At 43.9% G+C, this 27,321-nt stretch overlaps 1 protein-coding gene across 1 annotated transcript in view; it reads right to left on the bottom strand.

The window, feature by feature from the left end:
* Window positions 1-27,321, bottom strand: part of LOC140741512 (uncharacterized) — a 43,983-nt gene that overhangs the window by 13,340 nt on the left and 3,322 nt on the right. The window contains exons 2-8 of the mRNA XM_073071800.1: window positions 24,756-24,846; window positions 23,635-23,755; window positions 22,872-23,035; window positions 15,741-15,791; window positions 13,507-13,655; window positions 8,258-8,453; window positions 5,247-5,374 (exon numbers count right to left, since the gene is read on the bottom strand). Of these exons, the coding sequence (XP_072927901.1) occupies window positions 5,247-5,374; window positions 8,258-8,453; window positions 13,507-13,655; window positions 15,741-15,791; window positions 22,872-23,035; window positions 23,635-23,755; window positions 24,756-24,846 (900 nt within the window). The remainder of the gene's footprint in view (window positions 1-5,246; window positions 5,375-8,257; window positions 8,454-13,506; window positions 13,656-15,740; window positions 15,792-22,871; window positions 23,036-23,634; window positions 23,756-24,755; window positions 24,847-27,321) is intronic.

The raw sequence follows: 27,321 nt of genomic DNA, 5'->3' as shown, positions 1-27,321 counted from the left end.
TTCCAGTGTATACAAGCCCAGTCGCTTCAATCTTTCAACATATGACAGTCCCGCCATTCCGGGAATTAACCTTGTGAACCTACGCTGCACTCCCTCAATAGCAAGAATGTCCTTCCTCAAATTTGGAGACCAAAACTGCACACAATACTCCAGGTGGGGTCTCACCAGGGCCCTGTACAGCTGCAGAAGGACCTCTTTACAGAGGCAGATGCTAGAGGTTATCCCCCTTAACAATAAGTACTCCTGTTTGAGTACTGTTGGGGGAGACAGTGGCCGCACCCCTGGCACAGAGTCTGGCCCTGTGGCTCAGAAGGGTAGGGAAAGCAAGAGGATGGCAGCAGTGATAGGGGACTCTATAGTCAGGGGGTCAGACAGGCGATTCTGTGGACACAGGAAAGAACCTCGGATGGTAGTTTGCCTCCCAGGTGCCAGGGTCCGGGATGTCTCTGATCACGTCCATGATATCTTGAGAGGCCCCATGTGCCACCTAGGCACTAAAGGTTCAGACGATGACAACGATATCCTGAAGTGGGAAGGAGAACAGTCAGAGGTCATGGTACCTATTGGTACCAACGACATAAGCAGGAAAAGGGAAGAGGTCCTGAAAGCAGACTACAGGGAGTTAGGAAGGAAGTTGAGAAGCAGGACCACAAAAATAGTCATCTCAGGATTACTGCCCGTGCCATGTGACAGTGAGTATAGGAATAGAATGAGGTGGAGGATAAATGCGTGGCTGAGGGATTGGAGCAGATTTCTGGATCATTGGGACCTCTTTTGGGGCCAAAAAGAACAGGTTACACTTGAGTCCCAGAAGGACCAATATCCTGGCTGGGAGGTTTGCTAAGGCTATTGGGGAGAGTTTAAACAAGAATTGCTGGAGGGTGGGAACCAAACTGAAGTGACAGAGGAAAGGAAGGTTGGCTCACAAATAGAGAAAACTTGGAGGCAGTGCGAAAGGGAGGATAGGCAGGTGATAGAGAAGGGATGCGCTCAGACCGATGGTTTTTGTGGCCGTTACAGAGACTTGGACAGTGCAGGGGCATGAATGGTTACTTCAAGTGCCAGGTTTTAGATGTTTCAGAAAGGACAGGGAGGGAGGCAAAAGAGGTGGGGGCATGGCACTGTTGATCAGGGATACTGTTATGGCTGCAGAAAAGGAGGGCGTCATGGAGGGGTTGTCCACTGAGTCATGGGTGGAAGGAATAGGAAGGAGTCAATACTCTACTGGGAGTTTTTGTTTGTTTGTTTTTTTACAGACCACCCAATAGTGACAGGGACATCAAGGAGCAAATAGGGAGACAGATTCTGCAAAGGTGTAATAATAACACAAATTTTGTGGTGGGAGATTTTAATTTTCCAAATATCGATTGGCATCTCCCTAGAGCAAGGGGTTTAGATGGGGTGGAGTTTGTTAGGTGTGTTCAGGAAGGTTTCTTGACACAATATGTAGATAAGCCGACAAGAAGAGAGGCTGTACTTGATCTGGTATTGGGAAATGAACCTGGTCAGGTGTCAGATCTCTCAGTGGGAGAGCATTTTGGAGAGTGATCACAATTCTATCTCCTTTACCATAGCATTGAAGAGGGATATGAAAAGACAAGTTAGAGAAACGTTTAATTGGAGTAAGGGGAAATATGAGGCTACCAGGCAGGAAATTGGAAGCATAAATTGGAAACAGATGTTCTCAGGAAAACATGGAAGAATTGTGGCAAATATTCAGGGGATATTTGCGTGGGGTTCTGCATAGGTACGTTCCAATGAGACAGGGAAAGGATGATAGGGTACAGGAACCATGGTGTATAAAGGCTGTTGTAAATCTAGTCAAGAAGAACGAGGTAATAATAGAGATCCAGAAGGTTATAAGGCTAGCAGGAAGGAGCTTAAGAATGAAATTAGGAGAGCCAGAAGGAGCAATGAGAAGGCCTTGGCGGACAGGATTAAGGAAAACCCCAAGGCATTCTACAAGTATGTGAAGAGCAAGAGGATAAGATGTGAAAGAATAGGACCAATCAAGTGTGACAGTGGGAAAAGTGTGTATGGAACTGGAGGAGATGGCAGAGGTACTTAATGAATACTTTGCTTCAGTATTCACTACGAAAAAGGATCTAGGTGATTGTAGTGATGACTTGCAGCGGACTGAAAAGCTTGAGCATGTAGATATTAAGGAAGAGTATGTGCTGGAGCTTTTGGAAAGCATCAAGTTGGATAAGTCACTGGGTCCGGATGGGATGTACCCCAGGCTACTGTGGGAGGTGAGGGAGGAGATTGCTGAGCCTCTGGCGATTATCTTTGCATCCTCAACGGGGATGGGAGAGTTCCGGAGGATTGGAGGGTTGCAGGTGTTGTTTCCTTATTCAAGAAAGGGAGTAGAGATAGCCCAGGAAATTATAGACCAGTGAGTCTTACTTCAGTGGTTGATAAGTTGATGGAGAAGATCCTGAGAGGTAGGATTTATGAACATTTGGAGTGGCATGATACGATTAGGAATAGTCAATATAGCTTTGTCAAAGGCAAGTCGTGCCTTACTAGCCTGATTGAATTTGTTGAAGAAATTGATGAAGGTAGAGCCGTAGATGTAGTGTATATGGATTTCAGCAAGGCATTTGATAAGCTACCCCATACAAGGTTTATTGAGAAAGTAAGGAGGCATGGGATCCAAGGGCACATTGCTTTGTGGATCCAGAATTGGCTTGCCCACAGAAGCCAAAGAGTGGTTGTAGATGGGTCATATTCTGCATGGAGGTCGATGACCAGTGATGTGCCTCAGGGATCTGTTCTGGGACCCCTACTGTTCGTGATTTTCATAAATGACCTGGATGTTTCTACCTAGAACACCTCTATCACATTACCTTCGCTCCAACGGGAAAAGCCCTAGCCACCAAACCTATCCTCATAAGACATGCCATCTAGTCCAGGCAGCATCCTGGTAAATCTCCTTTGCACCCTCTCTAAAGCTACCACATCCTTCCTATAATGAAGCCACTGGTACTGTGTACTCCAAGCATGGTCCAACCAGCGTTTCACAGAGTTGCAGCATTACCTCGCTGCTCTTGAACTCAATACTATGAATAATGAAGGCCAACACTCCATGTCTTAACCACCTTATAAACTTGCACCGCAACTTTGAGGGGTCTATGAAAGTGGACCCCAGATTCAGGAAGTTATTACAGCTCAACCATTAGGCTCTTGAACCAGAGAGGATAACTGAATTTACCCCAACACTGAACTGCTCTCACAACCTATGGTCTCTCTTTCAAGGACTGTTCATCTCATGCTCTAGATATTTATATTTATTATTTCCTCTTTGCATTTACTGTGAATGCCTGCAAGATAATGAATCCTAGGGTTGTATATGGTGACTTTAATAATAAATTTACTTTGAACGTTTGAATTTTGATCTTCCAATTCACCAATGATACTACTGTTGTTGGACAAACCACAGGTAACAATGAGTCAGCTTACGTGGGCAAAGTAGAATACCTAATTGAGTGGTGTCACAACTTTCACTGTCAGGAAAGAAAAGAAGAGTAAACATGCACTAGTCTACACTAAGGCATCAGTGGTGGAGAGAGTCAGCAGCTTTAAAATTCACGATGTTAACATATCAGATGACTTGCCCTGAGCCCAGCACGTAGATACAACCAGCTGAAAAGTGCACCAATGTCTTTACTTTCTTAGGCTTTGATAATAACTTTGAACTTTGTCACCAAACACTAAAGTTGCACTGTTGAAACTATCCAGTTCGTGATCTGATACGGCAATATGAATGTGCAATAATATAAATTGCTGAGAGTAGTAGACTGAGCAATACATTAAGGGCACATCGGTAAGTATCTACAGGAGGCACTGCCTCACAAAGGCAACATCAACCATCAAAGGTCCCTGTCATCCAGGCTGTGTCATCTTCTCGCAGGAGAAAGTCTCACTACTTCCCTTCAACCATTCTGTTCTTGAAACCTTATCACTAGAGTTTAATAACACTGTAACGCTTTGCACAAAATGTTTTTCTTGTAAAAATTGGGGTTTTTTCTTGCATCTATTGTATAATTTGTGCTTGTGAATGCTGCTTTGATCTGACCTGTGGTGCTGCAGCAGGTAAGTTTTTCGTGTCCTTTTGCAGATAATAAGCTTGACTCTAAAGATAGATCAAACCCAAATCAAAAACAAAATGGAGGACACGCAGGGCTCTGGGGAAGGGGGGGGCAAAGCATTAATGTTGGGGGAGCAAACTGGATAACTCAATCCAAAAATATTGCTACAGGAGATCTATTTAAAATACACACAGTGGCCACTTTATTAGGTATACCTACTCGTTAATGCAAATATCTTATCAGCCAATCATATGGCAGCAACTCAATGCATAAAAGCATGCAGACATGGTTAAGAGGTTCAGTTGGTGTTCAGACCAAACATCAGAATGGTCTGATGTTAAACGTCACAGCCAAGTGACATTGACTCTGGAATAGTTGTCAGTGCTGGAAAGGGTGATTTGATTAGCTCTGAAGCTGCTCATCTCCTGGGATAGCCTTTAGAGTTTACAGAGGATGCTGTGAAAAACTCTAAAAAGTATTCAGTGCGCAGTTATGTGGGCAAAAATGCCTTTTTAATGAGAGAGGTCAGAGGAGAATGGTCAAACTGGTTCAAGTAGACAGGGAGGTGATGATAATTCAAATAACCTTGCATTCCAGCAGTGGTGTGCAGAAAAGCATCTCTGAACGCACAACACGTTGAACCATGAAGTAGATAGGCTATAGCAGCAGAAACAAACATACACTCAGTGTCCCCTGTATTAGGTACAGAAGGTACCAAAGTGAGTGGCAGGGTGGAGATGCGTCTCTACCGAAGGAGGTGTAAGGCGCTCCTTCCCTCCGCTAGCCTTCAGGTCACTGCTTAGCGACACTCCCCCCCCCCCCACAGATCAGTGTCACGTGAAGCCATGGGAGCAGGTGGTGAACAGTCATATGAGCAGCCGGTGCAGATCACAAGTCCTGGTTATGTGATCACCTACACCAGGCAGATAATCTCTGAAGTATCGATAATGGCTGGGGTCACCCATCTTGTAAAGACACTGGCCAGAAAGCGGCAAAGGCAAACCATTTCTGAAGAAAAACTTGCTAAGAACAATCATGGTCATGGGACCATGATCGCCCACCTCATACGACACGGCACATAATGATGATGAGGTACCAGATAAAGTGGCCACCTGAATGTAGAGCACGATTTTGAAATAGAGAATGTAAACTCACTTGTTCTGTAGGTCCTGGATCTCCCCCCAGAGCTCAGCCTGGCTCATGTAACGTTTCCAGATTTCAGCTGTAATGCTTGGCAGATCCAGTGACTTGATATCAGACAGCTCAAGGAAGGCACAATCCGTCTGGGGAGGAGGATTGAAGAGATTATAAACACTTTGCCTCAAAACCCAGCCCTATGAACACTGTAATAATCTATTCAGGTGCCACAGGTACTTCAGTAAGCATCACTGTTTCGAAACATTTTTTAAAAAATCAAACAATCTTCAAAATCAGCAGATTCTGGACTGCAGACATTATAGGACCAGAATTAGGCCATTCCATCAGGCAAATCGCGCATGCTCTGCTATTCCATCGTGGCTGATTTATTAACCCTCTCAACCCCAATCCTGCCTTCTCCCCCCCTAACCTTTGACACTCTTATCAAAGACCTGTCAACCTCCACTTTAAACATACAATGACTTGGCCTCCATAGCCGTCTGTCGTATTGATTTCCGTAGATTCACCAACCTCTGGCCTCTTCCTCCACATCTCTGTTCTAAAGGGACATCCTTCTATTGAAAGGCTGTGTCCTCTGGTCCTAGACTCCCCCACTATAGGAAACATCCTCTCCACATCCACTCTATCTGTGTCCTCTGGTCCTAGACTCCCCCACTATAGGAAACATCCTATCCACATCCACTCCATCTGTGTCCTCTGGTCCTAGACTCCCCCACGATAGGAAACATCCTCTCCACATCCACTCTATCTGTGCCCTCCGGTCCTAGACTCCCCCACTATAGGAATCATCCTCTCCACATCCACTCTATCTGAGCCCTCTGGTCCTAGACTCCTCCACTATAGGAAACATCCTCTCCACATCCACTCTATCTGAGCCCTCTGGTCCTAGACTCCCCCACGATAGGAAACATCCTCTCCATCTGTGTCCTCTGGTCCTAGACTCCCCCACTATAGGAAACATCCTATCCACATCCACTCCATCTGTGTCCTCTGGTCCTAGACTCCCCCACGATAGGAAACATCCTCTCCACATCCACTCCATCTGTGTCCTCTGGTCCTAGACTCCCCCACTATAGGAAACATCCTCTCCACATCCACTCTATCTGTGCCCTCTGGTCCTAGACTCCCCCACTATAGGAATCATCCTCTCTACATCTTCTCTATCTGAGCCCTCTGGTCCTAGACTCCCCCACTATAGGAAACATCTTCTCCACATCCACTCTATCTGAGCCCTCTGGTCCTAGACTCCCCCACTATAGGAATCATCCTCTCCACGTCCACTCTATCTGTGCCTTCTGGTCCTAGACTCCCCCACTATAGGAAACATCCTCTCCACATCCACTCTAGCTCAGCCTTTTGTCATCCAGTTAGCGAGTGATTCTGACTCCTAAAGCCCCCCTACAGGTCCATCACTGCCTTGACTTGAATACAGAAAGGCCTAGATAGAGTGGATGTGGAGAGGATGTTTCCTATAGTGGGGGAGTCTAGGACCAGAGGACACAGATAGAGTGGATGTGCAGAGGATGTTTCCTATAGTGGGGGAGTCTAGGACCAGAGGACACAGAGTGGATGAGGAGAGGATGTTTCCTATTGTAGGGGAGTCTAGGACCAGAGGGCATAGATAGAGTGGATGTGGAGAGGATGTTTCCTATAGCAGGGATGGAGCAGACGATGGTCTGAATGGCCCAATTCAGTTCCTATGTCTTATAGTCTTGACTTGGGAATATGTTGTTGGTCATTCACTGGCAGAGTCTAAACCCTGGAAATGTCTCATAGAACAGTGCCATGAAAGTAAATCGGCCACACCGACAGTTCAAACAGTTTGCTTGCAAGTTCATTGTCATTTCAACCGTATCAATGTGTACTTCCAAACAAAACAACATTCCTTTAGACCAAGGTGCACAACACAGCACATATACTGTAACTCTCACACAATATTTTGATGGTGTGTTTTCAGGCCTTTTGAGCAATCTGGTGCTTTGCTGTCCGAGAGAGTTCGGTAAGGTTTGGAGCAAAGTGTGCAGCCTCGAGGCCAAGAAACCCGGGGATCATGATCAACTCCATTTCTCGCTAATTAAGGTGTCAAGCAAGATTGAAATCAAGAACAAGAGCGAAAGGCGAGCAAGTGTTCAACACCATCTGCTTGCTTTTGACCAGTCTCTCTCTCTCTTACCCCCCTCTTCCCTCTCACTTCCTGTTGTTGGAGGTTGATGCTGTAGACTTGGGTCTTGGGAAGGTTTAATTGACACAGTTTGTGGATCGGACTCTGTAGTTCATGTTATGATGTGTTTCTGCTCTCCGGTTACTCCTTTTTATTTCTATTTTGTGCCATTTTGATCAGGGTGGATTGGCTCTGCGGCCTGCAGTCAATGAATGACATAATGTTAAAGTAAACTGAACTGAACATTCCTAGATTTTTTTCAAGGACTCTATTGGTTTCATGTTTTATATTCGGTGTTTTCACTTATTTTTTGCTGTTTGCACGACTTGTTAATTTTTGCACATTTGGTGTTTTCTTTGAACGGGTTCCACGGTGTTTCGTGACTGCCTGCGGGAAGACGAATCTCAGGGTTGTATACTGCATACATATTTTGATAATAAATGTATTTTGAATCTTTGATACGTGGTGAGACCTGGGTGGTGGCAGAGATTTCAGCAGTATCCTGACCTGTGTAAACAAAAATCCTCTTGCCTGATCCAAGGAGATGCAAATGCCAGATGGTACAGGATCAAACGTTGACTTCCAACACCCCCCCACCCCCAAGTGTGGCGGTCAAATTTGCAGCTTAAACCAGTGGTGTGCTGAAAATCAGTTTAACCCAACAGCAACAAATTGTTGCTGAAGGGCAGAGGGACTTTAGTGTGCACGTCTAAAGACATCTGCTTCTGCAGTAGACAGCTTACCTATCAATTGTCCTGCTGTTAGGCTAGTGTTAAATCAGTGGGTTGCTGGATGGTGCGGCTTGGCGTTCGGGCTGTATCTCTAAATAAATAAGTAATCTGGGTACCTCGAGCCTTGCTGTTTCGCTGCTAGTCCAGGTTATCGTCAGCACAAGTGGAGTGAGCTTGGTCAGGGGGATCAGCAAGCGGGGATCAAACCGTAGAGTGACCTGATCTTCAGAGATTGCCAGCACTTTCACACCCGACTGCGTCTCTAGGATTTGGTGGAGATGAGACAGGGTGTGGAAATCACAAGGGTGTATGCTGCATTGAAAAAGAAACAACAGAAATTAGTCACAAGAGGAATAGTTGCTGGCAACATGAAATGACACCAAGCACATGTGGGCAGAAGTCAAGAATCTCAATCGAAACTGACACGCAACTAAATGAGATGGTGGGTGAGCTGATTGGCCTCGGTTGTTGTGTCTCACACCACAGCATCACCTGTTATAGCCACCCAAGGGGGACGGTTAGTGGGAGAGAGCAGAGGCGTGGCGGGCATGCTGGAATCAGTGCTGGGTTGGGGGATGGCCCTTGCAGGCTGGCTCTCCTATCAGTACTGCTCTCCAGTGTTAGCTCCTTGGAAGACAAGCTGGATTGTTTTCATCTGCGGCTGACCCAATGCGAGATGAGGAACTGCTGCGTACTTGTTCTTGCAGAAACATGGCTCCAGGATTACAGCCTATGCACCATCAATCTTCAGGCCATGCCACTCGGGGCCTTGAGCTAATATTATTTTGTGACAGTGTGTGCTATCATAACCTCATGTGTTGTGTGTGTTTTATATCTTGGCCCCAGCGGAAGGCTGTTTCGTTTAGCTGTATACACATGTATGTTGAATGGCAACTAAACTAGAATTTGAATACTGGAAGAGCCAGGAATCATCCGTGGAGGGGAGGATATATTTCACAACATATGCCAGTGATACCAAATCTGATTTTGATATGCAAACAACCTCCACTATGCCGCAGAGAACAAATGGCAACTGCAAAAGGAGAGAATGAACAGCCAAAAGACCCAACCACTAACCACAGCCATCATTTCTCTTGCCCACACTGCACCAGAATCCTGGATCAGCCTCTACAGCCACCCAAGGACCCATCAGTAGATGACCCTTTAGGATAGGGGTTCCCAACCCTTTTTATGCCATGGACCCCCTCAATTAACCAAAGGGCCCATGGATCCCAGGTTGGGAACCCCTGCTTTAGAACATCATACTCAACTGGGATGATCGCACTGCTACAGAAGGTAACAAACATTTGGTAGAGTTTTTGCAGTACAAGTCTGCAGAGAAGGGTCAGAGCTGCTAACTTATCCACTGTTGAGGCAGCAGTGGGTGGGCAGGTCTTGTCCTCCCTGCAGCATTTTCATCTCATGGTACCCAACAACAGGGACTCAACAAGTAAGATTTCAGTCAATAAAGGGTCTTGGCCTGAAACATCAACTGTCTACTCCCCTCCATAGATGCTGCCTGACTTGCTGAGTTCCTCCAGCATTTTGTGTGTTACTCAAGATATCCAGAGTATACAGAATCAGCTATTCTAGACTGGGTGTTGTACAGTGAACCAGAATTGATAGGAGAGCTTAAGGTAAAAGAACCCTTAAGGGAAAGTAATCATAATATGATCGAATTCACCCTGATACTTGAGGAGAAGCTGAAGTCAGATGTATCAATATTACAGCTGAGTAAAGGCAATTACAGAGGCATGAGAGAGGAGTTGACCAGAATTGGAAAAGCACACTGGCAGGGATGACGACGGCAGAGCAGCAATGGCTGGAATTTCTGGAAGCAAGTCAAGAGGCAAAGGATATACACATCCCAAAGAGGAAGAAGTATTCTAAAGGAAAGATGTCACAACTGTGGCTAACAAGAGAAGTCAAGGCCAGCCAGCATAAAAGCCAAAGAGCAGGTATATAATAGAGCAAAAATTAGTAGGAAGTTAGAGGCTTAGGAAGCTTTTAAAAACCAATAGAAGGCAACTAAAAAAGTCATTAAGGTAAAGATGGAATGCAGAAATAAGCTAGCCAATGATATTAGAGGATACCAAAAGTTTCTTCAGAAACAAAGTATAAAAGAGGCGAGAATGGATATCAGACCACTGGAAAACTATGGTAGAGGGCAGCAAAGTACTTGGAGATGCATGATAAAATAGGCTGTAGTCAGCATGGTTACCTCAAGGGAAAATATTGCCTGACAAATTAGTTGGAATTCTTTGAAGAAACAAACAGCAGGATAGACGAAGGAGAATCAGTTGATGTTGTGTACTTGGATTTTCAGAAGGTCTTTGACAAGGTGCCATACATGAGACTGCTTAGCAAGCTACAAGCCTATATGGTATTACAGGAAAGACTCTAGCACGGATAAAATAGTGGGTTGACTAGGAGGTAAAAAGCGGGAATAAAGGGTGCCTTTTCTGGTTGGCTGCTGGTGACCTGTGGTGTTCCACAGGGGTCTCTGTTGCGACAGATTTTTTTTTAACGTTATATGTTAATGATTGGGTTGATGGAATTGATGGCTTTGTTGCAAATTTTGCACATGATATGAAGATAGATGGGGGGGTAGGTAGCTTTGAGGAAGTAGAGAGACTACAGAAGGACTTAGATTGGGAGAATGGGCAAAGAAATGGTAGCTGGAATTCAGTGTTGGGAAGTGTATGGTCATGTACTTTGGTAGAAGAAATGAAAAGGTTGACTATTTTCTAAATGGACAGAAAATACAAAAAAAAATTGAGGCGAAAGGGACTTGGGAGACCTTGTGCAGGATTCCCTAAGGTTAGTTTGCAGGTTGAGTCTGTGGTGAGGAAGGCAAATGCGATGATCGCATTCATTTCAAGAGGACTAGAATTTAAAAGAAAGGATATAATGTTGAGATTTTATAAAGCACTGGTGAGGCCTCACTTGGAATATTGTGAGCAGTTTGGGCTCCTTATCTCAGAAAGCATCTGCTGATCTGGAGAGGGTCCAAACGAGGTTCACAAAAATGATTCCAAGAATGAATCGCTTGTTGTACGAAGATCATTTGATGGCTCTGGGCCTGTATTCATTGGAATTCAGAAGAATGAGAGGTGACCTCATTGAAACCTATTGAATGATTAAAGTCCTTGATCTGTGGAGAGGATGTTTCCTCTGGAGAGATAGTCTAAGACCAGAGGACAGTCTCAGAATAGAGGGGTGTCCTTTTAGAAAGGAGATGAGGAGGAATTTATTTCACCAGAGTTGTGAATCTGGAATTCTTTGCCACAAGCAGCTGTGGAGGCCAAGTATTTATGTACATTTAAGGCAGAGGTTGGTCAGGGCATGAAGGAATACGGGGCGAAGGCAGGAGATTGGGACTGAGAGGAAAATTGGATCAGCCATGATGAAAGGGTGGAGCAGACCCAATGGGCCAAATGGCCTAATTCTGCTCCGAATCTTGTGGTCTAATCGGATTGGAAATATTAACAGGTGTGGCCTGACCTGCTGATTTCTAAAATCACTTGGCTTTTGTTTTGTTTCTGCAGTTTTTCTTTTTTTTTTCCTCACAGGCTCAGTGGATCAGATGATGAGAGGAAGTCTTAGCCACTGGAATGGTTCCCTGCAGTGAGTTGTCACAGACCTCTGTGATGGCTGAGTCCCTGGCTTTCCATGATTTTGTACCAAAGGGATCTAAGAATTCATGCCATATTTTACTGAGGTGACAAGGGCATTAAAATGACATGAGATGCTTTACTATTCGGGGAGTAGAATGCAAGAGCAGAGCCATTCGGAGTTTGTTCGTTTGTTATGCGCCATGTCACATGACGTAGGCGATCACTGTCTTTACAAGACAGGTGATCCCAGCCATTACCAATACTCTTCAGAGATTGTCTGCCTGGCATCAGTGGTCACATCACCAGGACTTGTGATCTGCACCGGCTGTTCATACGACCATCCACCACCTGCTCCCATGGCTTCGCGTGACCCTGATCAGGGGTGTGGGGGGGGGATGCTAAGCAGGTGCTACAACTTGCCCAAGGATGACCTGCAGACTAGCGGAGGGAAGGAGCGCCTTACACCTCCTTTGGTAGAGACATATCTCCACCCTGCCACACGTAATGTTAGGGGTATGGTTGTGTAAAACTAGTTAGGTTACTGATACGTTACTGTAGACAATTGTGGTCACCACACTAGAGGAAGCACTGAATGAATATAAAGACATTGCCCAGAAGGCAATGGAAAGCCACTTCTGTAGAAAAATTTGTCAAGAACAATCACGGTCATGGAAAGACCACGAACGCCCATGGCACATAATGAATGACCCTGACGTCCCCTGTTTATGGTTCCAAGATAATGAATGTATAACAACTTCTGCTGCTGGAGAAAAGTTCAAGTCTATTGTTATTCAACCGTACACATGTATAAAGCTAAATGAAACAACAGTCCTCAGGGACCAAGGGCAAAACACAGTGCATATATCACACACAGCACATAAAATAATATCAACATAATAATATAAACAAATTACTGTAGATGAACAAGTTGACATATTGTGCATATACAACATATAATCAGTATAATGCTGTCATAAATAATGTGTACTGGGTGGTATAGCTGGGTGCTTAGAAGTCTCACACCCTGGGAGAAGAAGCTGTTATCGAGCAGAACAAACTTTGTTCTTATACTGCCTGATGGTAGATTGTGGGACAGATGGGAGGGGCCCTTGACAATGCTGGGGGCTGTGCAAATCCAGTGCTTCTGCTGTATGTCCTGGAATCAAAACTTGCAACAGTTTTAGTCACTGGTAACACACACAAAATGCCAGAGGAACTCATCAAGTCAGGCAGCATCTACGGAGAGGAATTAACAGTTGACGTTTCTAGCAGAGACCCTTCATTCATCAGGACAAAAACATTGACAGTTTATTCATTTCCATAGATGCTGCCTGACCTGCTGAGTTCTTCCAGCATTTTGTATGTGTTGCTCTGGATTTTCAGCATCTGCAGAATCTCGTGTTTGGTCACTTGTGTTTCCTATGATCTGGCAAGATTTTTTTTAGTTAAGAAAATATATTGAACTCTGTGAAGCAGTTTTGCCTAAAGCAGGGGTTCCCAAGGAGGAATCCACAGAACCTTGCTTAAAGGTATTAGTCCATGGCATAAAAAAGATTTGGGAACCACTGGCCTAAAGCCTCTGTGGCTGATATGCTGGCCTGAAAGATCAGTCGCTGTGATGTGCATGAAATCCCTTCATGGTGTGATTGGACATAAAACCTATGTTGGGGAATGATCCAATTACCTACAGCCCACCAATACTTGAACTACCACCATAACCACCTAATATCTGATGCAGTGCCTCTTACCTGTCAATGAAGCCACATTTCCTCGCCATCAGCTGGATTGCTTGCTGTGCCTGTTGTATCAAGGCATGGCACTTGCTTATAGACAGGGAGCATTCCTCAATGCCTTTCTCAATCAGACTCTTCTCTGCAGCCAATCCCAGTTTCTGCTCCTAGACAGCAAGCAGACAATTGGGCTCTCGATATACACTCAGTGGCCACTTTATTCAGTACAGCCGTACAACTGCTCGTCAATGCAAATATCTAATCAGCCAATCATATGGAAGCAACTCACTGCACAAAAGCATGCAGACATGGTCAAGAGGTTCAGTTGTTGCTCAGACCAAACATCAGAATGGGGGAAGGAATGTGATCTAAGTGTTTTTGACCATGGAATGATAGTTGGTGCCAGACGGGGTGGTTTGAGTATCTCAGAAACTACTGATCTCCTGGGATTTTCACACACAACAGTCTCTAGAGTTTACAGAGAATGGTGTGAAAAAAAACCCATCTAGTGAGCAGCAGTTCTTTGGGCAAAAATGCCTCATTAATGAGAGAGGACAGAGAATGGACACACTGGTTTAAGCTGACAGGAAGGTGACAGTAACTCAAATAACCACACGTTACAACAGTGGTGTGCAGAAGAACATCTCTGAACCCACAACACGTCAAACCTTGAAGTGGATGAGCTACAGCAGCAGAAGACCATGAACATACACTCAGTAGCCACTTTGTTAGGAACAGGTCATCCCTAATAAGGTGTCCACTGTGTGTATATTCTCTGTTTTTCTTAATGTACCTTATCCCCATTTGCATGTGACATTGTGGGGCAGATATCACCAGAGACCCAAGATCAATTAATATCTCGAGGGCTGCTTGTGCGGAGTTGGCACATTCTCTTTTTAGGCCCTTCATCTTAAAAAAGGATGCACTGACATTGGAGAGGGTCCAGAGGAAGTTCGCAAGAATGAAAGTGTTAAGGTATGAGGAGCATTTGATATCTCTGGACCTGTACAAGCTAGAGTTGAGAAGAATGAGGGGATCTCATTGAAAGCTATGGGATGTTGAAAGCCTTATATAATGAACATGGAGAGGATGTTTCACATAGCAGGGGAGTCTAGGACCAGCGGGCACAGCCTCAGAATAGTAGTGCCCCATTAGAACAGGGATGATGAGGAATTTCTTTGGCCAGGTGGCCAGTCTGTACATTGCTTTGCCACAGATGGCTGTGCAAGCCAAGTCATAAAGTAGAGGTTGATAGGTTCTTCATTAGTAAGGGTGCCAACGGTTATGGGAAGAAGGCAGTAAAATGGGGTTGAGAGGAATAATAAATTCACCATGATGGGAATGGTGGAACAGACTCAATGGGCTGAATTGCCTAATTCTGGTCTTATGTTTTATGGTGTTATAACTGTGTGGGTTTCATCAAGGCATTCCAGTTTCTTCTCACATCATAAAGCAGTATTATGGTGACATATATGTACTTTAATAATAAATTTACTTTAACATTGGAAGACTGCAGGTTGATGGGATAATTGGCTACTATACATCAACTTTATATGCCATATACAGTACATGCATTAGGAATTTGCTGTGATGTTTTGGTCAGGTTGCAGCATACAACAAAAAAACAACACTAGCTAGCGTGTAGCCCAGTGGTAGAATCTAGGGCAGGGCTTCCCAACCTTTTTATGCCTTACCATTAACTGTGGAGCCCAGGTTGGGAATCCCTGATGGAGGGGCAGTTAATGGGGATGGGATTAATTGGTGTGGACTTGTTGAGCTGAAGGGTCTGTTTCTGTGGTTTATGATTCCATAACGCTGTGCAGTCTACCACAGGTGCTCCAAATCTTGGGGCCACGTATCCCTTGCTTAATGGTGTTGGTCCATGGGATGAAAAAGGTTGGGAACGACTGATCTAGGGCAAGTTCCACAATGGCTTAGAGAATAAGGTTAAGAGGAATGGCAATAGTTTTCTGGATCAGGGACTCCCAACCTTTTTTATGCCAGGGACCCCTATCATTAACAGAGGGGTCCATAGACCCCAGGTTGAGAATCCCTGATCTAGGGGTTATTGTTAATGGTCAGACAACCCAAGACTTAGGTTCAGTCTTTGATTTAGGAACTTAATTAAGTAAACTTGCCAATTGTGGAACAGCTCAAGATAAAACAAACACCAAAGCTGATGCATTATTGCAATAAGCCAACAGTTCACACCAGGGAATCTGACAGACTGTTGTAAACCTCTGCAGACTTACCTTCTGAAGCTGTAACCTCTTTTGGTGAGCAACCTCCTCGAGCTGTTTTTTCTGTTTAAAGAGAGATAATGAAAATGTATTAACAGTTTTTCAAGTTCAATTGTCATTCAACCACACCCATGTATGCAAAACACAATGTATACAGTACACAGCACATACAGTCACTAAATTTATTATTTCTGAAGAACTTTAGGAAGGGAAGACAACATTTACGTTACGTTTTTCAAGATCAAAGGACATGTCAAAACGGTTTAGAGTTAACAAGATGCTGTTTAAGATGCAGCAACTCTTGTAATGCAAAAACAGATGGCAGCAAATTCCCATAACAAACACATTATTAAGCAGGTTTCATGTTAAAACTGAAGGTGGTTGGGAGATAAATAGGGCATTAGGCATCTCATACAGAGAACACTGCAGCACACTCAGGCCCTTCCCTCCCACAGTCCTCCATGTTTGCTATCATCTATGTGCCTAAGAGTGGCATGGCCTGAAATTTGATGGTGCATGGGCTGTTATCCTGGAGCCATATATCCATGGAAGAAACATGCAGCAGTTCCTCATCTCATGCTGTGTCAGCTGCAGATGAAGGCAATCCAGCTCGTCTTCCAGGGAGCGAACATTGGAGAGCAGCACCGACGGGAGGAGCCAACCCCTAACCCATACAGTGCACCCGCCGTGCTTCTGCTTTCTCCCACACCACCTCCTCCCCAAGTGGCAACACCGCAGCATGAAGGCCTGGTCTGTGCAACAACCCAAGGCTGAACGCGTGACAGAAACCAGGTTGAAAACCAATTTTGCAGCTTGCCCACACTATTTGTCAATCTCGAAACACAGTCCCTTTAGTATTTACGTGGCAATTATCTCACATTGCACCAGAAGCGTCTGAGATTTGAAGTCTGGAGGCTGCTAACAGTTGGACCTATGATCTAATGGTCAAGTAACTGTCCACAGGTAGATCCAATGCCCAGGACCTGCACTGGTTCCCAGTCAGGCAGAGCCTCCATTCCAACACCATAAGGCACAGGAGTAAAATCGGGCCATTTGGTTCATCTAGTCTGCTCTGCCATTCCATCATGGCCGATTTACTATCCCTCTCAACCCCATTCTCCAGCCTTCTCCCTGTAACCTTTGATACCATTACTAATCAAGAACCTATCAACCTCCACCTCCAATGACTTGTTTTCCACAGCCACATTTGGTAATACATTCCACAGATTCACCCACTCTGGCAATAGGAATTGCTTCTCATCTCTGTTCTAAAGGGATGCACTTGTATCCTGAGACTGTGCCCACTGGTCCTAGATACCTCACCTTCACTAGCTCTGCAAACTCAAACTGTCTTCTTGGATTACAGAACTTCTCAACTCTGACAACACTTCTCTTCTGCTCAAAGTTCAAAGTAAATTTATAGTCAAAGTACGTATATGTTGAGATTCATTTTTTGCCAGCACTTACAGGAAAAAATATACAATATAACTTAATGAACATCGTAAATCATTGAGTTGTCACGTCTCCCCTCTCGCTGTGAAACAGGAACACCTCTTTTTCCCCTATTAGAGGGAAGAGCCTGTGCTATGTCGAATTACCGGGTGAACGAGTTGTCTTTGGGGTACTGCAAGCTTGTGTCTTTACTGATGCTTTGCTACACGCTTGAGTGCTCAGTGGAGGGTGCTGATGCCTTTTTGCTGGTGGGGGGGTATTGTTGCCTTGTTGCTGTTTGTACATGGGAGGGAGGGGAGCTGGGGGAGGCTTTGGGGTTCTAACATTTAACTGTCGTTCATTCTTTGGGGCAGTCCTCTGTCTTCATGGATGTTTGCGAAGAAAAAGAATTTTAGGATGTATATTGTATACATTAGAGACCTGAGTGCAGAGGGAGCGGCATATGAAACGAGCGGCCTGGCAAAGTGCAAGAAGGACTTGGCTAAGTACATATACAGTGCCAGGAAAAATATTCACACCACACCCCCTCGGAAATTTGCACAGTACTGTAGTAACTTTGAGTATTACACTGCAAAAAAAACATGACGTATGTGAGTGATGATAAACCTGATTCTGATACGGGTCTCTGTTGTGGACTGAGAGTGGGAAGGGGGCAGGGAGAGGGGAATTGTGCTTGGGAAAAGGGGAAGGGAGAGGGGAATCATGGTTGGGAAAAGGGGAAGGGAGAGGGGAGGGAGCAGGAAGCACCAGAGACATTCTGTAATGATCAATAAACCAATTGTTTGGAATCAAATTACCTTGCCTGGTGTCTCAGAGCTGGGTGTGTCTGCACCCCCCCCCCCCCCGACCCTGGCACTCCTCCTCACCCACCTGTCCCACACCCCTCCCACGGCACTCCACCCTCACTATTCCCAACATCCTTTGCTCCTACCATCACTGTGCATCTTGAAGATTAGCTTTATTTGTCATATGTACATCAAAACATGGTGAAATGTACCATTTGTGTCAATGACCAACACAGTCTGAGGATGTGCTGGGGACAGATTGCAAGAGTTGTTCTGCTTCTGGCATCAACTCAGCGCACCCACAACTACCCAACCCCCAAGCAATACATGTGAGAGGAAACCAGAGCACTCGGAGGAAATCCAGGTGGTCACAGAGAGCACATACAAACTCCTTACAGACAGCAGCAGCAAGATCAGTGGCACAGTGAAGTGCTATGCAAGCCGCTACACTAATGTGCCACCCAAAAATCTATAGAAGGTTGTTGAAGTTTTTGAGGACATGCCAGGGTTAACAAATCTCAGAGTTGTATATGGTAACATATACTGTATGTACTTTGATAATAAAATTTATTTTGACTTTGAATGTATGCAGACTCAAGTTGCTTGGAGCCAAAATTTTGGAACTCATTCCTTAAACCACTCCATTAAACTCACGTCTTTTGTCAGTCTTACAAAGAATCAGTGTCAAATTTTGTTTCCTCTTCATCCTAGGAATGTTCTGGAATGGTTTATTATTTCTGAAGAACTTTAGGAAGGGAAGACAACATTTACATTACGTTTTTCAAGATCAAAGGACATGTCAAAACGGTTTAGAGTTAACAAGATGCTGTTTAAGATGCAGCAACTCTTGTAATGCAAAAACAGATGGCAGCAAATTCCCATAACAAACACATTATTAAGCAGGTTTCATGTTAAAACTGAAGGTGGTTGGGAGATAAATAGGGCATTAGGCATCTCATACAGAGAACACTGCAGCACACTCAGGCCCTTCCCTCCCACAGTCCTCCATGTTTGCTATCATCTATGTGCCTAAGAGTCTCTTAAATGTCCATAATGTACCTGCCCCTACAATTACCCTGGGCAGCACGTTCCACACACCCACCACTCTGCGTTTAAAAAAAACCTGACATCTGCCCTATACTTTTCTTCAATTCTCTTAAAATTATTTCTCCTTGTATCAGGCAATTCCATCCAGGGAAAAAGCCTCTGGCTGTCCAGTAGATCTATGGCTCTTATCTTGTACAACTCTCAACCTCCTTCGCTCCAAAGGGAAAAGCCCCAGCTCACTCAACCGATAAGACATGTTGTCCAAGCAAGGCAGTATCCTGATACATCTCTGCACCCTCTCTAAAGCTTCCACATCCTTGCAATAATGAGACAACCAGAGCTGAACACAATACTCCAAGTGTGGTATGTTGTAATAATACTCCCACATAAGTAGCAACGTGGGGTACTTAATGCTTCATCAGAAAGATGGCATCTCTGACAGCAGAGCACCTCTCCGCTTTCTCTCTGATGATAATAAGCTTGCAGACGATACAAAGATAGGTACGGGAGAAGGTAGTGTTGAGAAAGCAGATAGACTTGGATAGATTACAATGGGCAAAGAAGTGGCAGGTTGAATAAAGTGTAGTTAGGTATATGGTCATGAACTTTGGTGTGAGGAATTGAGGTGTAGAATATTTTCTAGGTTCCAGTGACATCATCGTCGAGAATGGCAGCTTAAGTCACTAGCCCCTCCGGAAAAACGCGTATTAAGCCCTGTTATTTCATCAAATATAATATTTTTCGAAAAATATTTGAACTGAAAAGAGGGGCAAGAATGGGGAAAAGGAATGGAAATTTAAAAAAGCGACACTGTGGAGCCTGCGTCCGAGAGGAGTGCAGCGAGTGGCTCTCCTACCCGACCGCGTGCTAGCGAGGCGGACGCTGGGCCTTGTTCAGGCAAAGCGGCGAATATCTTCGAAATCCTGAAAGAGATAATGAAGGTCCAGAAAGAAATAAAGCAGCAGCTCCGGGATATTAAGGCAGAGCTCGCCAGCGTTAATCAAAAAATAGCGGTGGCAGAGACTCGAATCGAGAAGGTGAAAGATCGCGTTCAAAATGTGGAACGGATACTGAGTAAGACAATAAAAATATTACATCACCAAGAAGGTAAACTGCTTGACCTGGAGGGAAGATCACGGCGGAAAAATATCAGAATCTACAACGTTCCCGAAGGAGCGGAGGGTTCATCTATGACGGAGTTTGTCGAAAAGCTACTGCGGGACGCGCTGGATCTTCCCTCGGTTATGGAGCTGGAAATCGAGAGGACTGGTTCCGAAACCTACCCAGGACAGAAAGCCACGCTCTATAATAATTAAATTCCTTCGGTACAGCAGCAAGACGCAGATCTACAAAAGGCCTGGGGTAAGAAGAGTGTTTTTCGATGATAAATTAATATATTTCGACCAAGATTACCCCTCCCCCGCGGTCCTGCAGAAACGCAAAGAATACTCTGAAGTAAAGCGAGTACTAAAGCAAAATAAGATTAGATTTCAAACTCCGTACCCTGCTAAACTTTGAGTGTTTTATGACAACGGGACGTGGTTGTACCAGACGGTGGAAGAGGCGACTACAGACATGAAGGCCAGAGGTTTTCCCGTCAGCGTGATCAAAACGAGGAAAGCCTGGCTGAGGAACTGTCCCACTCCGCTTGGGAAATAGTGCGAGAATCGAGAAGGCAGGAGACGGGAGGAGGCTGAGAAAAATATATCAGGAAGAGTCCGGGAGTTTTCTAAAGACAGTCCTCACCCCCTTCAGAACAGCCATAAGGTTTAGCTAACTTTAAAATGTTGAGAAGCTAAATGAAAGCAAAAGTACACAGTGATATACCTATCTCGAGAAATACTTATTATAATGTGGATTTTATATTACTTAGTTGTTATTCTTTATTCGCTCACTTACTCCTTTTTCCCCACCAAAATGAGAATATATATATATATATATATGAGGAGTACATAGGGAAATCTTTTCTATGTAATGGATTTGTTCACTGACTTTTATGAATACTGCAATGGGGGCCCTCAACTCACAAGTTGGTGGGGTTATCCCCCACAGCTAGACACATCTACTAGTGACCTCAGCCTTGGAATCACACGTTCGTTGCCATTTTTGTTATTATCTGCGTTTCTTGGTTCGTATTTGTTCAGGGAGTAGATCGATTAAGTTTCATTCTAATTTCAATGATACATTGACAGATAAATACAGATGGCTAAGGACAAGGTAAAATTCATTTCTTTTAATGTCAATGGGCTATTAAATCCAATCAAACATAAGAGAATTTTATCCAATTTGGAACAATTTGATTCATACTGGGGAAAATGGTTTAACTAAATAATGCCTCATAGGCCTGACTTTATTCTCACAAATCAATGAATCTGTTGTAAAAACAAAAGATCACTCCCTACTTGTACATAGTTCTTTCCTTTTGCTTGTTTTTTCTTTCCACTCTTTTCTATAAGTGTATACCTCAGATAAATACTTTGTGGAGATTTGTGATATATATGATTACATGATATATAGGTACAATGTCCAAAACACATCTTATGGAAATGTTTGTTTGATGATGAACTTCAATAAAAAAATAAATTACAAAAAAAAGAATATTTTCTAAATGGGGAGTACATTCAGAAACAGGAGAAAAGGGACCGCGAGTCCACATGCAGGGATTCCTTAAAGGTTAATTTGCAGGTTGAGTCAGTGGTAAGGAAGGCAAATGCAATGTTAGCATTCACTTCCAGAGGACCAGACTATAAAAATGAGGATGTAATGTTGAGGTTTTATAAGGCATTTAGATCAAACTTGGGCTCCATATCTAAGAAAGGATGGGCTGGTAATGGAGCAGGTCCAGAGGCGGTTTATGGGAATGATCCCAGGAATGGGGAGCAGTTGATGGCTCAAGGGCTATACTTAGTAGAATTTTGAGAATGAGAGAGATTTCTTTGAAACCTACTTAGATGCTTTCCTGTGGCTTCACCTATCACCTTCCCCTCACCTTTTTATTCTGGCATCTTCCTCCTTCCTTTCCAGTCCTGAAGGAGGGTCTTGACCAGGACATCAATTGGTTATTTATTTCCACAGATGCTGACTGACCTGATGAGTTACTCTAGCATTTTGTGTATGTTGCTTTGAATATTGAAAAACCTAGACAAAGTGGATGTGGGGACGATGTTTCCTACAGTGACGGAGTCTAGGACCAAAGGGCCTTAGGCCCTTTAGAACAGAGATGAGGAGCAATTTCTTTTCCCAGAGGGTGGTGAATCTGTGGAATTTATTGCCACAGACAGCTGTGGAGGCCAAGACATTGAGTATATTTAAAATGGACATTGATAGATCTGGGCTAGTAAGGACATCAAAGCTGATTCAGGAGAATTGGGTCAAGAGAGAAAATAATTCAGCCATGATGGAATGGCAGAACAGACTCAACAGACCGAATGGCCTAATTCTGCTCTTATGTCTTCTGGTCTTATAAGATGCTCTTAGTGCTGCGCCAAGAACCTTAGGCTAAATTTTATGTCCCAGTCTCACAAACAGGCTTGAACATTTTTTTTAAATTTATCACTTCAGCTGCAAGTTATGTAGGTCCTTTGAACTGTGCCGCCCAGCAAGCCCCCGATTTAATCCTAGCCTGATCACAGGACCATTTACAATGACCTACCAGTCAGTATGTCTTTGGACTGATGGGGGGGAACCAGAGGAAAACCATGCAGTCACAGGGAGAACATACAAACCCCTACACGCAGCGGCAGAAATTGAGCCCAGGTCATCTGTACTGTAAAGTGTTGTGCTAACCACTACACTACCGTGCCGACATGGAGGCAAAACAGTGAACACAACAGTTCAAGTTAAATCAGCATCCATTTACCTTTGCTTCATATAACTGGATAGCATCCTTCAAAGCTTGCTCTTTTGCCTCGAGAGCTTGGAATTTCTCTAGGATGGTGGACATGTTCTGAAGCTCCTCTTCTTGCACTCGACACTCTGATTTCAAGCTCTTCCACTTCTGCCTCGTTTCATTGACTTTCAGTTCTGAGGAAATTAAGTCACTTCATTAATGGGTCCAATGTACCTTGGGACAAAGTAAGCCTCACGTCATCCACTGTTACAGCACAGAAACAGACCTTCGGCCTATCTAGTCCGTGACCAATTATTATTCTGCCTTGTCCTGTCTGTACCGTAGCCCTCTATACTCCTCTCATGGATGTACCTATCCAAACTTCTCTTAAATGTTGAAATTGAGCTCACTTCCGATAGCAGCTCGTTCCACACTCTCACCACCCTCTGAGTGAAGATGTTCTCCTTAAACTTTTCACCTTTCACCCTTTGTTGTAGTCCCACCCAACCTCAGTGGGAAAAGCCTGCTTGTATTTTTCCTATCTATACCCTTCAAAATTTTGTATCTCCATTCATTTTCCTACACTCCAGTGTATAAAGTTCTAACCTACTCATGTGATAACTTACAGTATCTTGCAGCTGAGGCAAGTCCCAAATCTTTCATCATCTCTCAATTAAATAAATAAAACCCCACAGTTTTTGTTCAAAAGTGGACGGCACAACAGACAGGTTTTCTTGCCCCTTCAACCCCAACCCCCGAATCTCCTCAAACATAATTGCGTCCCTAAACTCACGGATATCCTGCTGTTGGTCAATTTCTTTAATCCCATTGGCATCACTGCTTTTCACCAGATCCAACAACAAAGCACATGTCTTCAGCTGCCGAAACATCATCTTCTGTTTCCTCCGGAAACCCTAAAGGACAGAAGATGGGGGAGGGGGGGGGTTCACACTTGTTTTCCTGTTGATGTTGGTTAGTGAGGAATTTTAGCATACTCATTGGGTAAAATCTCAAAGGCCCTTTCTCAAGTACACATCCCATGAATGAACGAAAGCAAAATCCCAATTCAAGTCAAAATGGTTCTGTTCGATACTCAAGAACAAAATAATAGAGTTATTGAATGAAGAAATCCATCAGCTCTGGTGTTACATGAATGAAAAGGGAGAGTTTTATTAAAAATTGTTACCACGCTGTATCTCCAAATAAAATAACAGAGTAAAATGTACAAAAGTAATTTAAAAATCGTTAAGCGTTTGAAAGAGCAGCCTTTTGTTGTAGAAGCTGCCTGTTGAGAAGGTGAATTTGAAGGAGCCTCTACCCCATCCCTTCCTCACCAGCCTGGTGTAGAGACAAGGGCAGCAGGACTCCACCCTGTCAACCAAATTTTACTGTACATATGGCAAATAAATCTATTCTTTATTTTTCTTTATATTTGTGATCTTTCCTGGATTGTGTGTCCACAGTATTCCATCTTGCACTGAGTGAGAACGTGTTCCATTGTCCACCATTCCTCATGCGTCTCTACCAAAGGAGGTGTAAGGCGCTCCTTCCCTCCACTAGCCTGCAGGTCACCCTTGGGCAGGGTGTAGCACTTACTGCCCCCCGCCCCCCCCCCCCCAAACGATCAGGGTGACATGAAACCATGGGAGCAGGTGGTGGACGGTCGTACGAGCAGCCGGTGCAGATCACAAGTCCTGGTTATGCAACCACTGATGTCAGGCCGACAATCTCTGAAGAGTATTGATAATGGCTGGGGTCACCCGTCTTGTAAAGACACTGCCCCAGAAGGCGGCAATGGCAAACCACTTCTGTAGAAAAATTTGCCAAGGTCGTGGAAAGACCAGGATCGCCCACATCATACAACATGGCACATAATGAATGAATGAATAACTGGATAGTTAAGGCAAAACTCACAACTGCATGTTGAACTACAGTGGGTCCTTCTTCTGTTACATATTCTTCTTCTTTGGAAAGATTCTTTGCAGCTTCTACCTCTTTAAGCAGCCTGAAATTTTAAGAAGTTAGCACCATTTATCAGTCAATGCGGCTCAGCAAAGACAACACAACTTTAGAAAGAAACACGGTGTACAATACAGATTCTTATTAAAAATCCTTTCCCAATCTTCCAAAGCCACAGGATAGGCAGTTCAGCCATTATCTGGTATTTGCTACATATCCTTTCAAACTGTGTACTGGATTAAGACCATAATCATAAAACATAAGAACAGAAGTAGGATATTCAGCCCACTGAGTCAGCTCCACCTCTCGATCATGGTTGATATATTATTCCCCACCCCCAGCCCCCGGAACCTTGACGCCCTGACTAATGAAGAATCTATCAGACTCTGCTTTAAATATCCACTTAAATATCTTCTGCTTCAAATAATTTAAATTAAATTACTCAGTAATCTGTGCCAAAGAAATTCTTCCTCATCTCCACCCTTGGGGTAGAGCTCAAGCTTAGACACAACTTGCACTTTCTACAATCTTCCAATGAAGTTTAAGAAACTATATCTCATCTTTTAGTGAAGACAGGTTTTACTTTCTAAACTCATTTAAGTATACTTCTTTTAGACCACCTTCTAAAATTCTTTTAAACTATCAGCAGTTCAAAATAAATTTATTATCAAAGTACATATATGTCACCATATACAACCTTGAGTTTCATTTTCTCTTGGGCATTCACAGTAAATACAAAGAAACTCAACAGAATCAATGAAAAACTACACAAAAAGACAGTAAACTCCCATCCATGTGAAGAAATTAAGGTGTACAAGGCTCCCCAGCCCATTCTAACAACTTTCTGCAGGAGCACCATCATTGTGTGGTACAGAAACTGCAAGGTATGACTACAAAACCCTAAAAAGGATAATAAAAACCAGTATCTCCTCCTACCCCCAATTTATCGGGAGCGTTGTTGAGGATCCCTACCACCCATCCCACAATCTCTTTCAAGAAGGAAGTACAGAATCATCCACTACCATCAAGGTGGTGGTACAGGAGCTTCAGGAGTAGGACTGGGTAACAGCATCTTCCCTCAGGCTGTGAGACTAATGAATACCCTGCCACCACCGAGGTCTCATCACTAGGTCAGTGAGCTGTTCGCTGATTACCAGTGCTGCGCACTACGTGCATTTTAAATTAATTTTATTAATTTGTTTATGGTATTATTTTGTTTTAGGTGCTCCATGGTCTGGTGGAATGTTGTTTCATTTGGTGCATATACAGCACTATGCTAAAGTCAAAGGTGTATATATGCATGTGTGTGCAATATATTTTTTTTTAAATATTATTTATTTATTTGGCTAGGATAATGGAGGGGTGTAGGTGGATGAGGAGGAGTGCTGGGGCAGGTGCAGACACACCCAGTCCTGAGACACCAGGCAAGGTCATTTCAATCCAAACAATTGGTTTATTGATCATCACAGAATGTCTCTCTGATACTTCCCACTCCTTTCCCATTCTCAGTCCACAATAATTTCCTTTGGGATCAATAAAGTATATATCTATCGACAGTATCTATATCAGAATCAGGTTCATCATTATCATGAGATTTGTTTATTGCAGCAGTACTGAACAAAGAACCAATGTGCAAAAGACAACTAAATGCATATACAAAAAAAATTGCCATTTATCTTGAAGTACTGTCTTTATATTCTTGAATATTCAGGCTGAGTCCTGATGAAGGGTCTCTGCCCGAAACACTGTTTATTCCTCTACATAGATGCGGCCCGACTTGCTGAGCTCCTCCAGTATTTTGAGTGTTCCAGCATCTGCAGATTTTCTGGTGTTTATATTCTTCTGATCATTGCATCATAGAACTTTCCTTTTGATCTCTCTACCACTCATTACATTTTCACTAACTCTAATGAAAAGTACCTTCTTTCTCCCTCCACCAATACCACCTGTCCTGAGTATTTTCAGTGGCTTTATTTTTCAAATCTCTGGTTCATATTTTCTGCAGATTTTGAACAGAAGTCAACATTTTAGTTCTGTTTCAACTTGAAAAAGTTTGAGATAATGTAGACACTTTAAGAAGATTTAGATCTCTTTTTCCTTTTCTTCACTTAAAGCTCTGAATTTGTTCCCTTAGCCTCTTGTTCTTTCCTTTAAGCATTTCTGCAAAACCCACCCTTTTGACTATAATATCTCACATGGGGTGGCGGGCTGGAGATGGGTCTCTACCAAAGGAGGTGTGAGGTGCTCCTTCCCTCCGCTAGCCTGCAGGTCACCCTTGGGCAAGGTGTAGCCCCACCTTCTTTTCCTTCCTGGAAGACAGAAGGATGGTCAGCCCTGTGACTTTCACATGATTTCATATACCCTCGAGGCACAAGTCCTTCCTCTCCCAGGGATGACGTATTTGGAATTTCTGTTGGTGTTTCTGTAGCTCTGGGTTTTTACGGGATGGGGTTGCCGGCCCCATGCCCACCCCTCCTCCTTTTGCAGCCGGGCTTGGGACACCGTGTCTGATTATTCCCCT

This window comes from Hemitrygon akajei, chromosome 18, assembly GCF_048418815.1.
Source record: "Hemitrygon akajei chromosome 18, sHemAka1.3, whole genome shotgun sequence".
Lineage (NCBI taxonomy): Eukaryota > Metazoa > Chordata > Chondrichthyes > Myliobatiformes > Dasyatidae > Hemitrygon > Hemitrygon akajei.
This window is presented reverse-complemented; position numbering and strand designations above follow the sequence as displayed.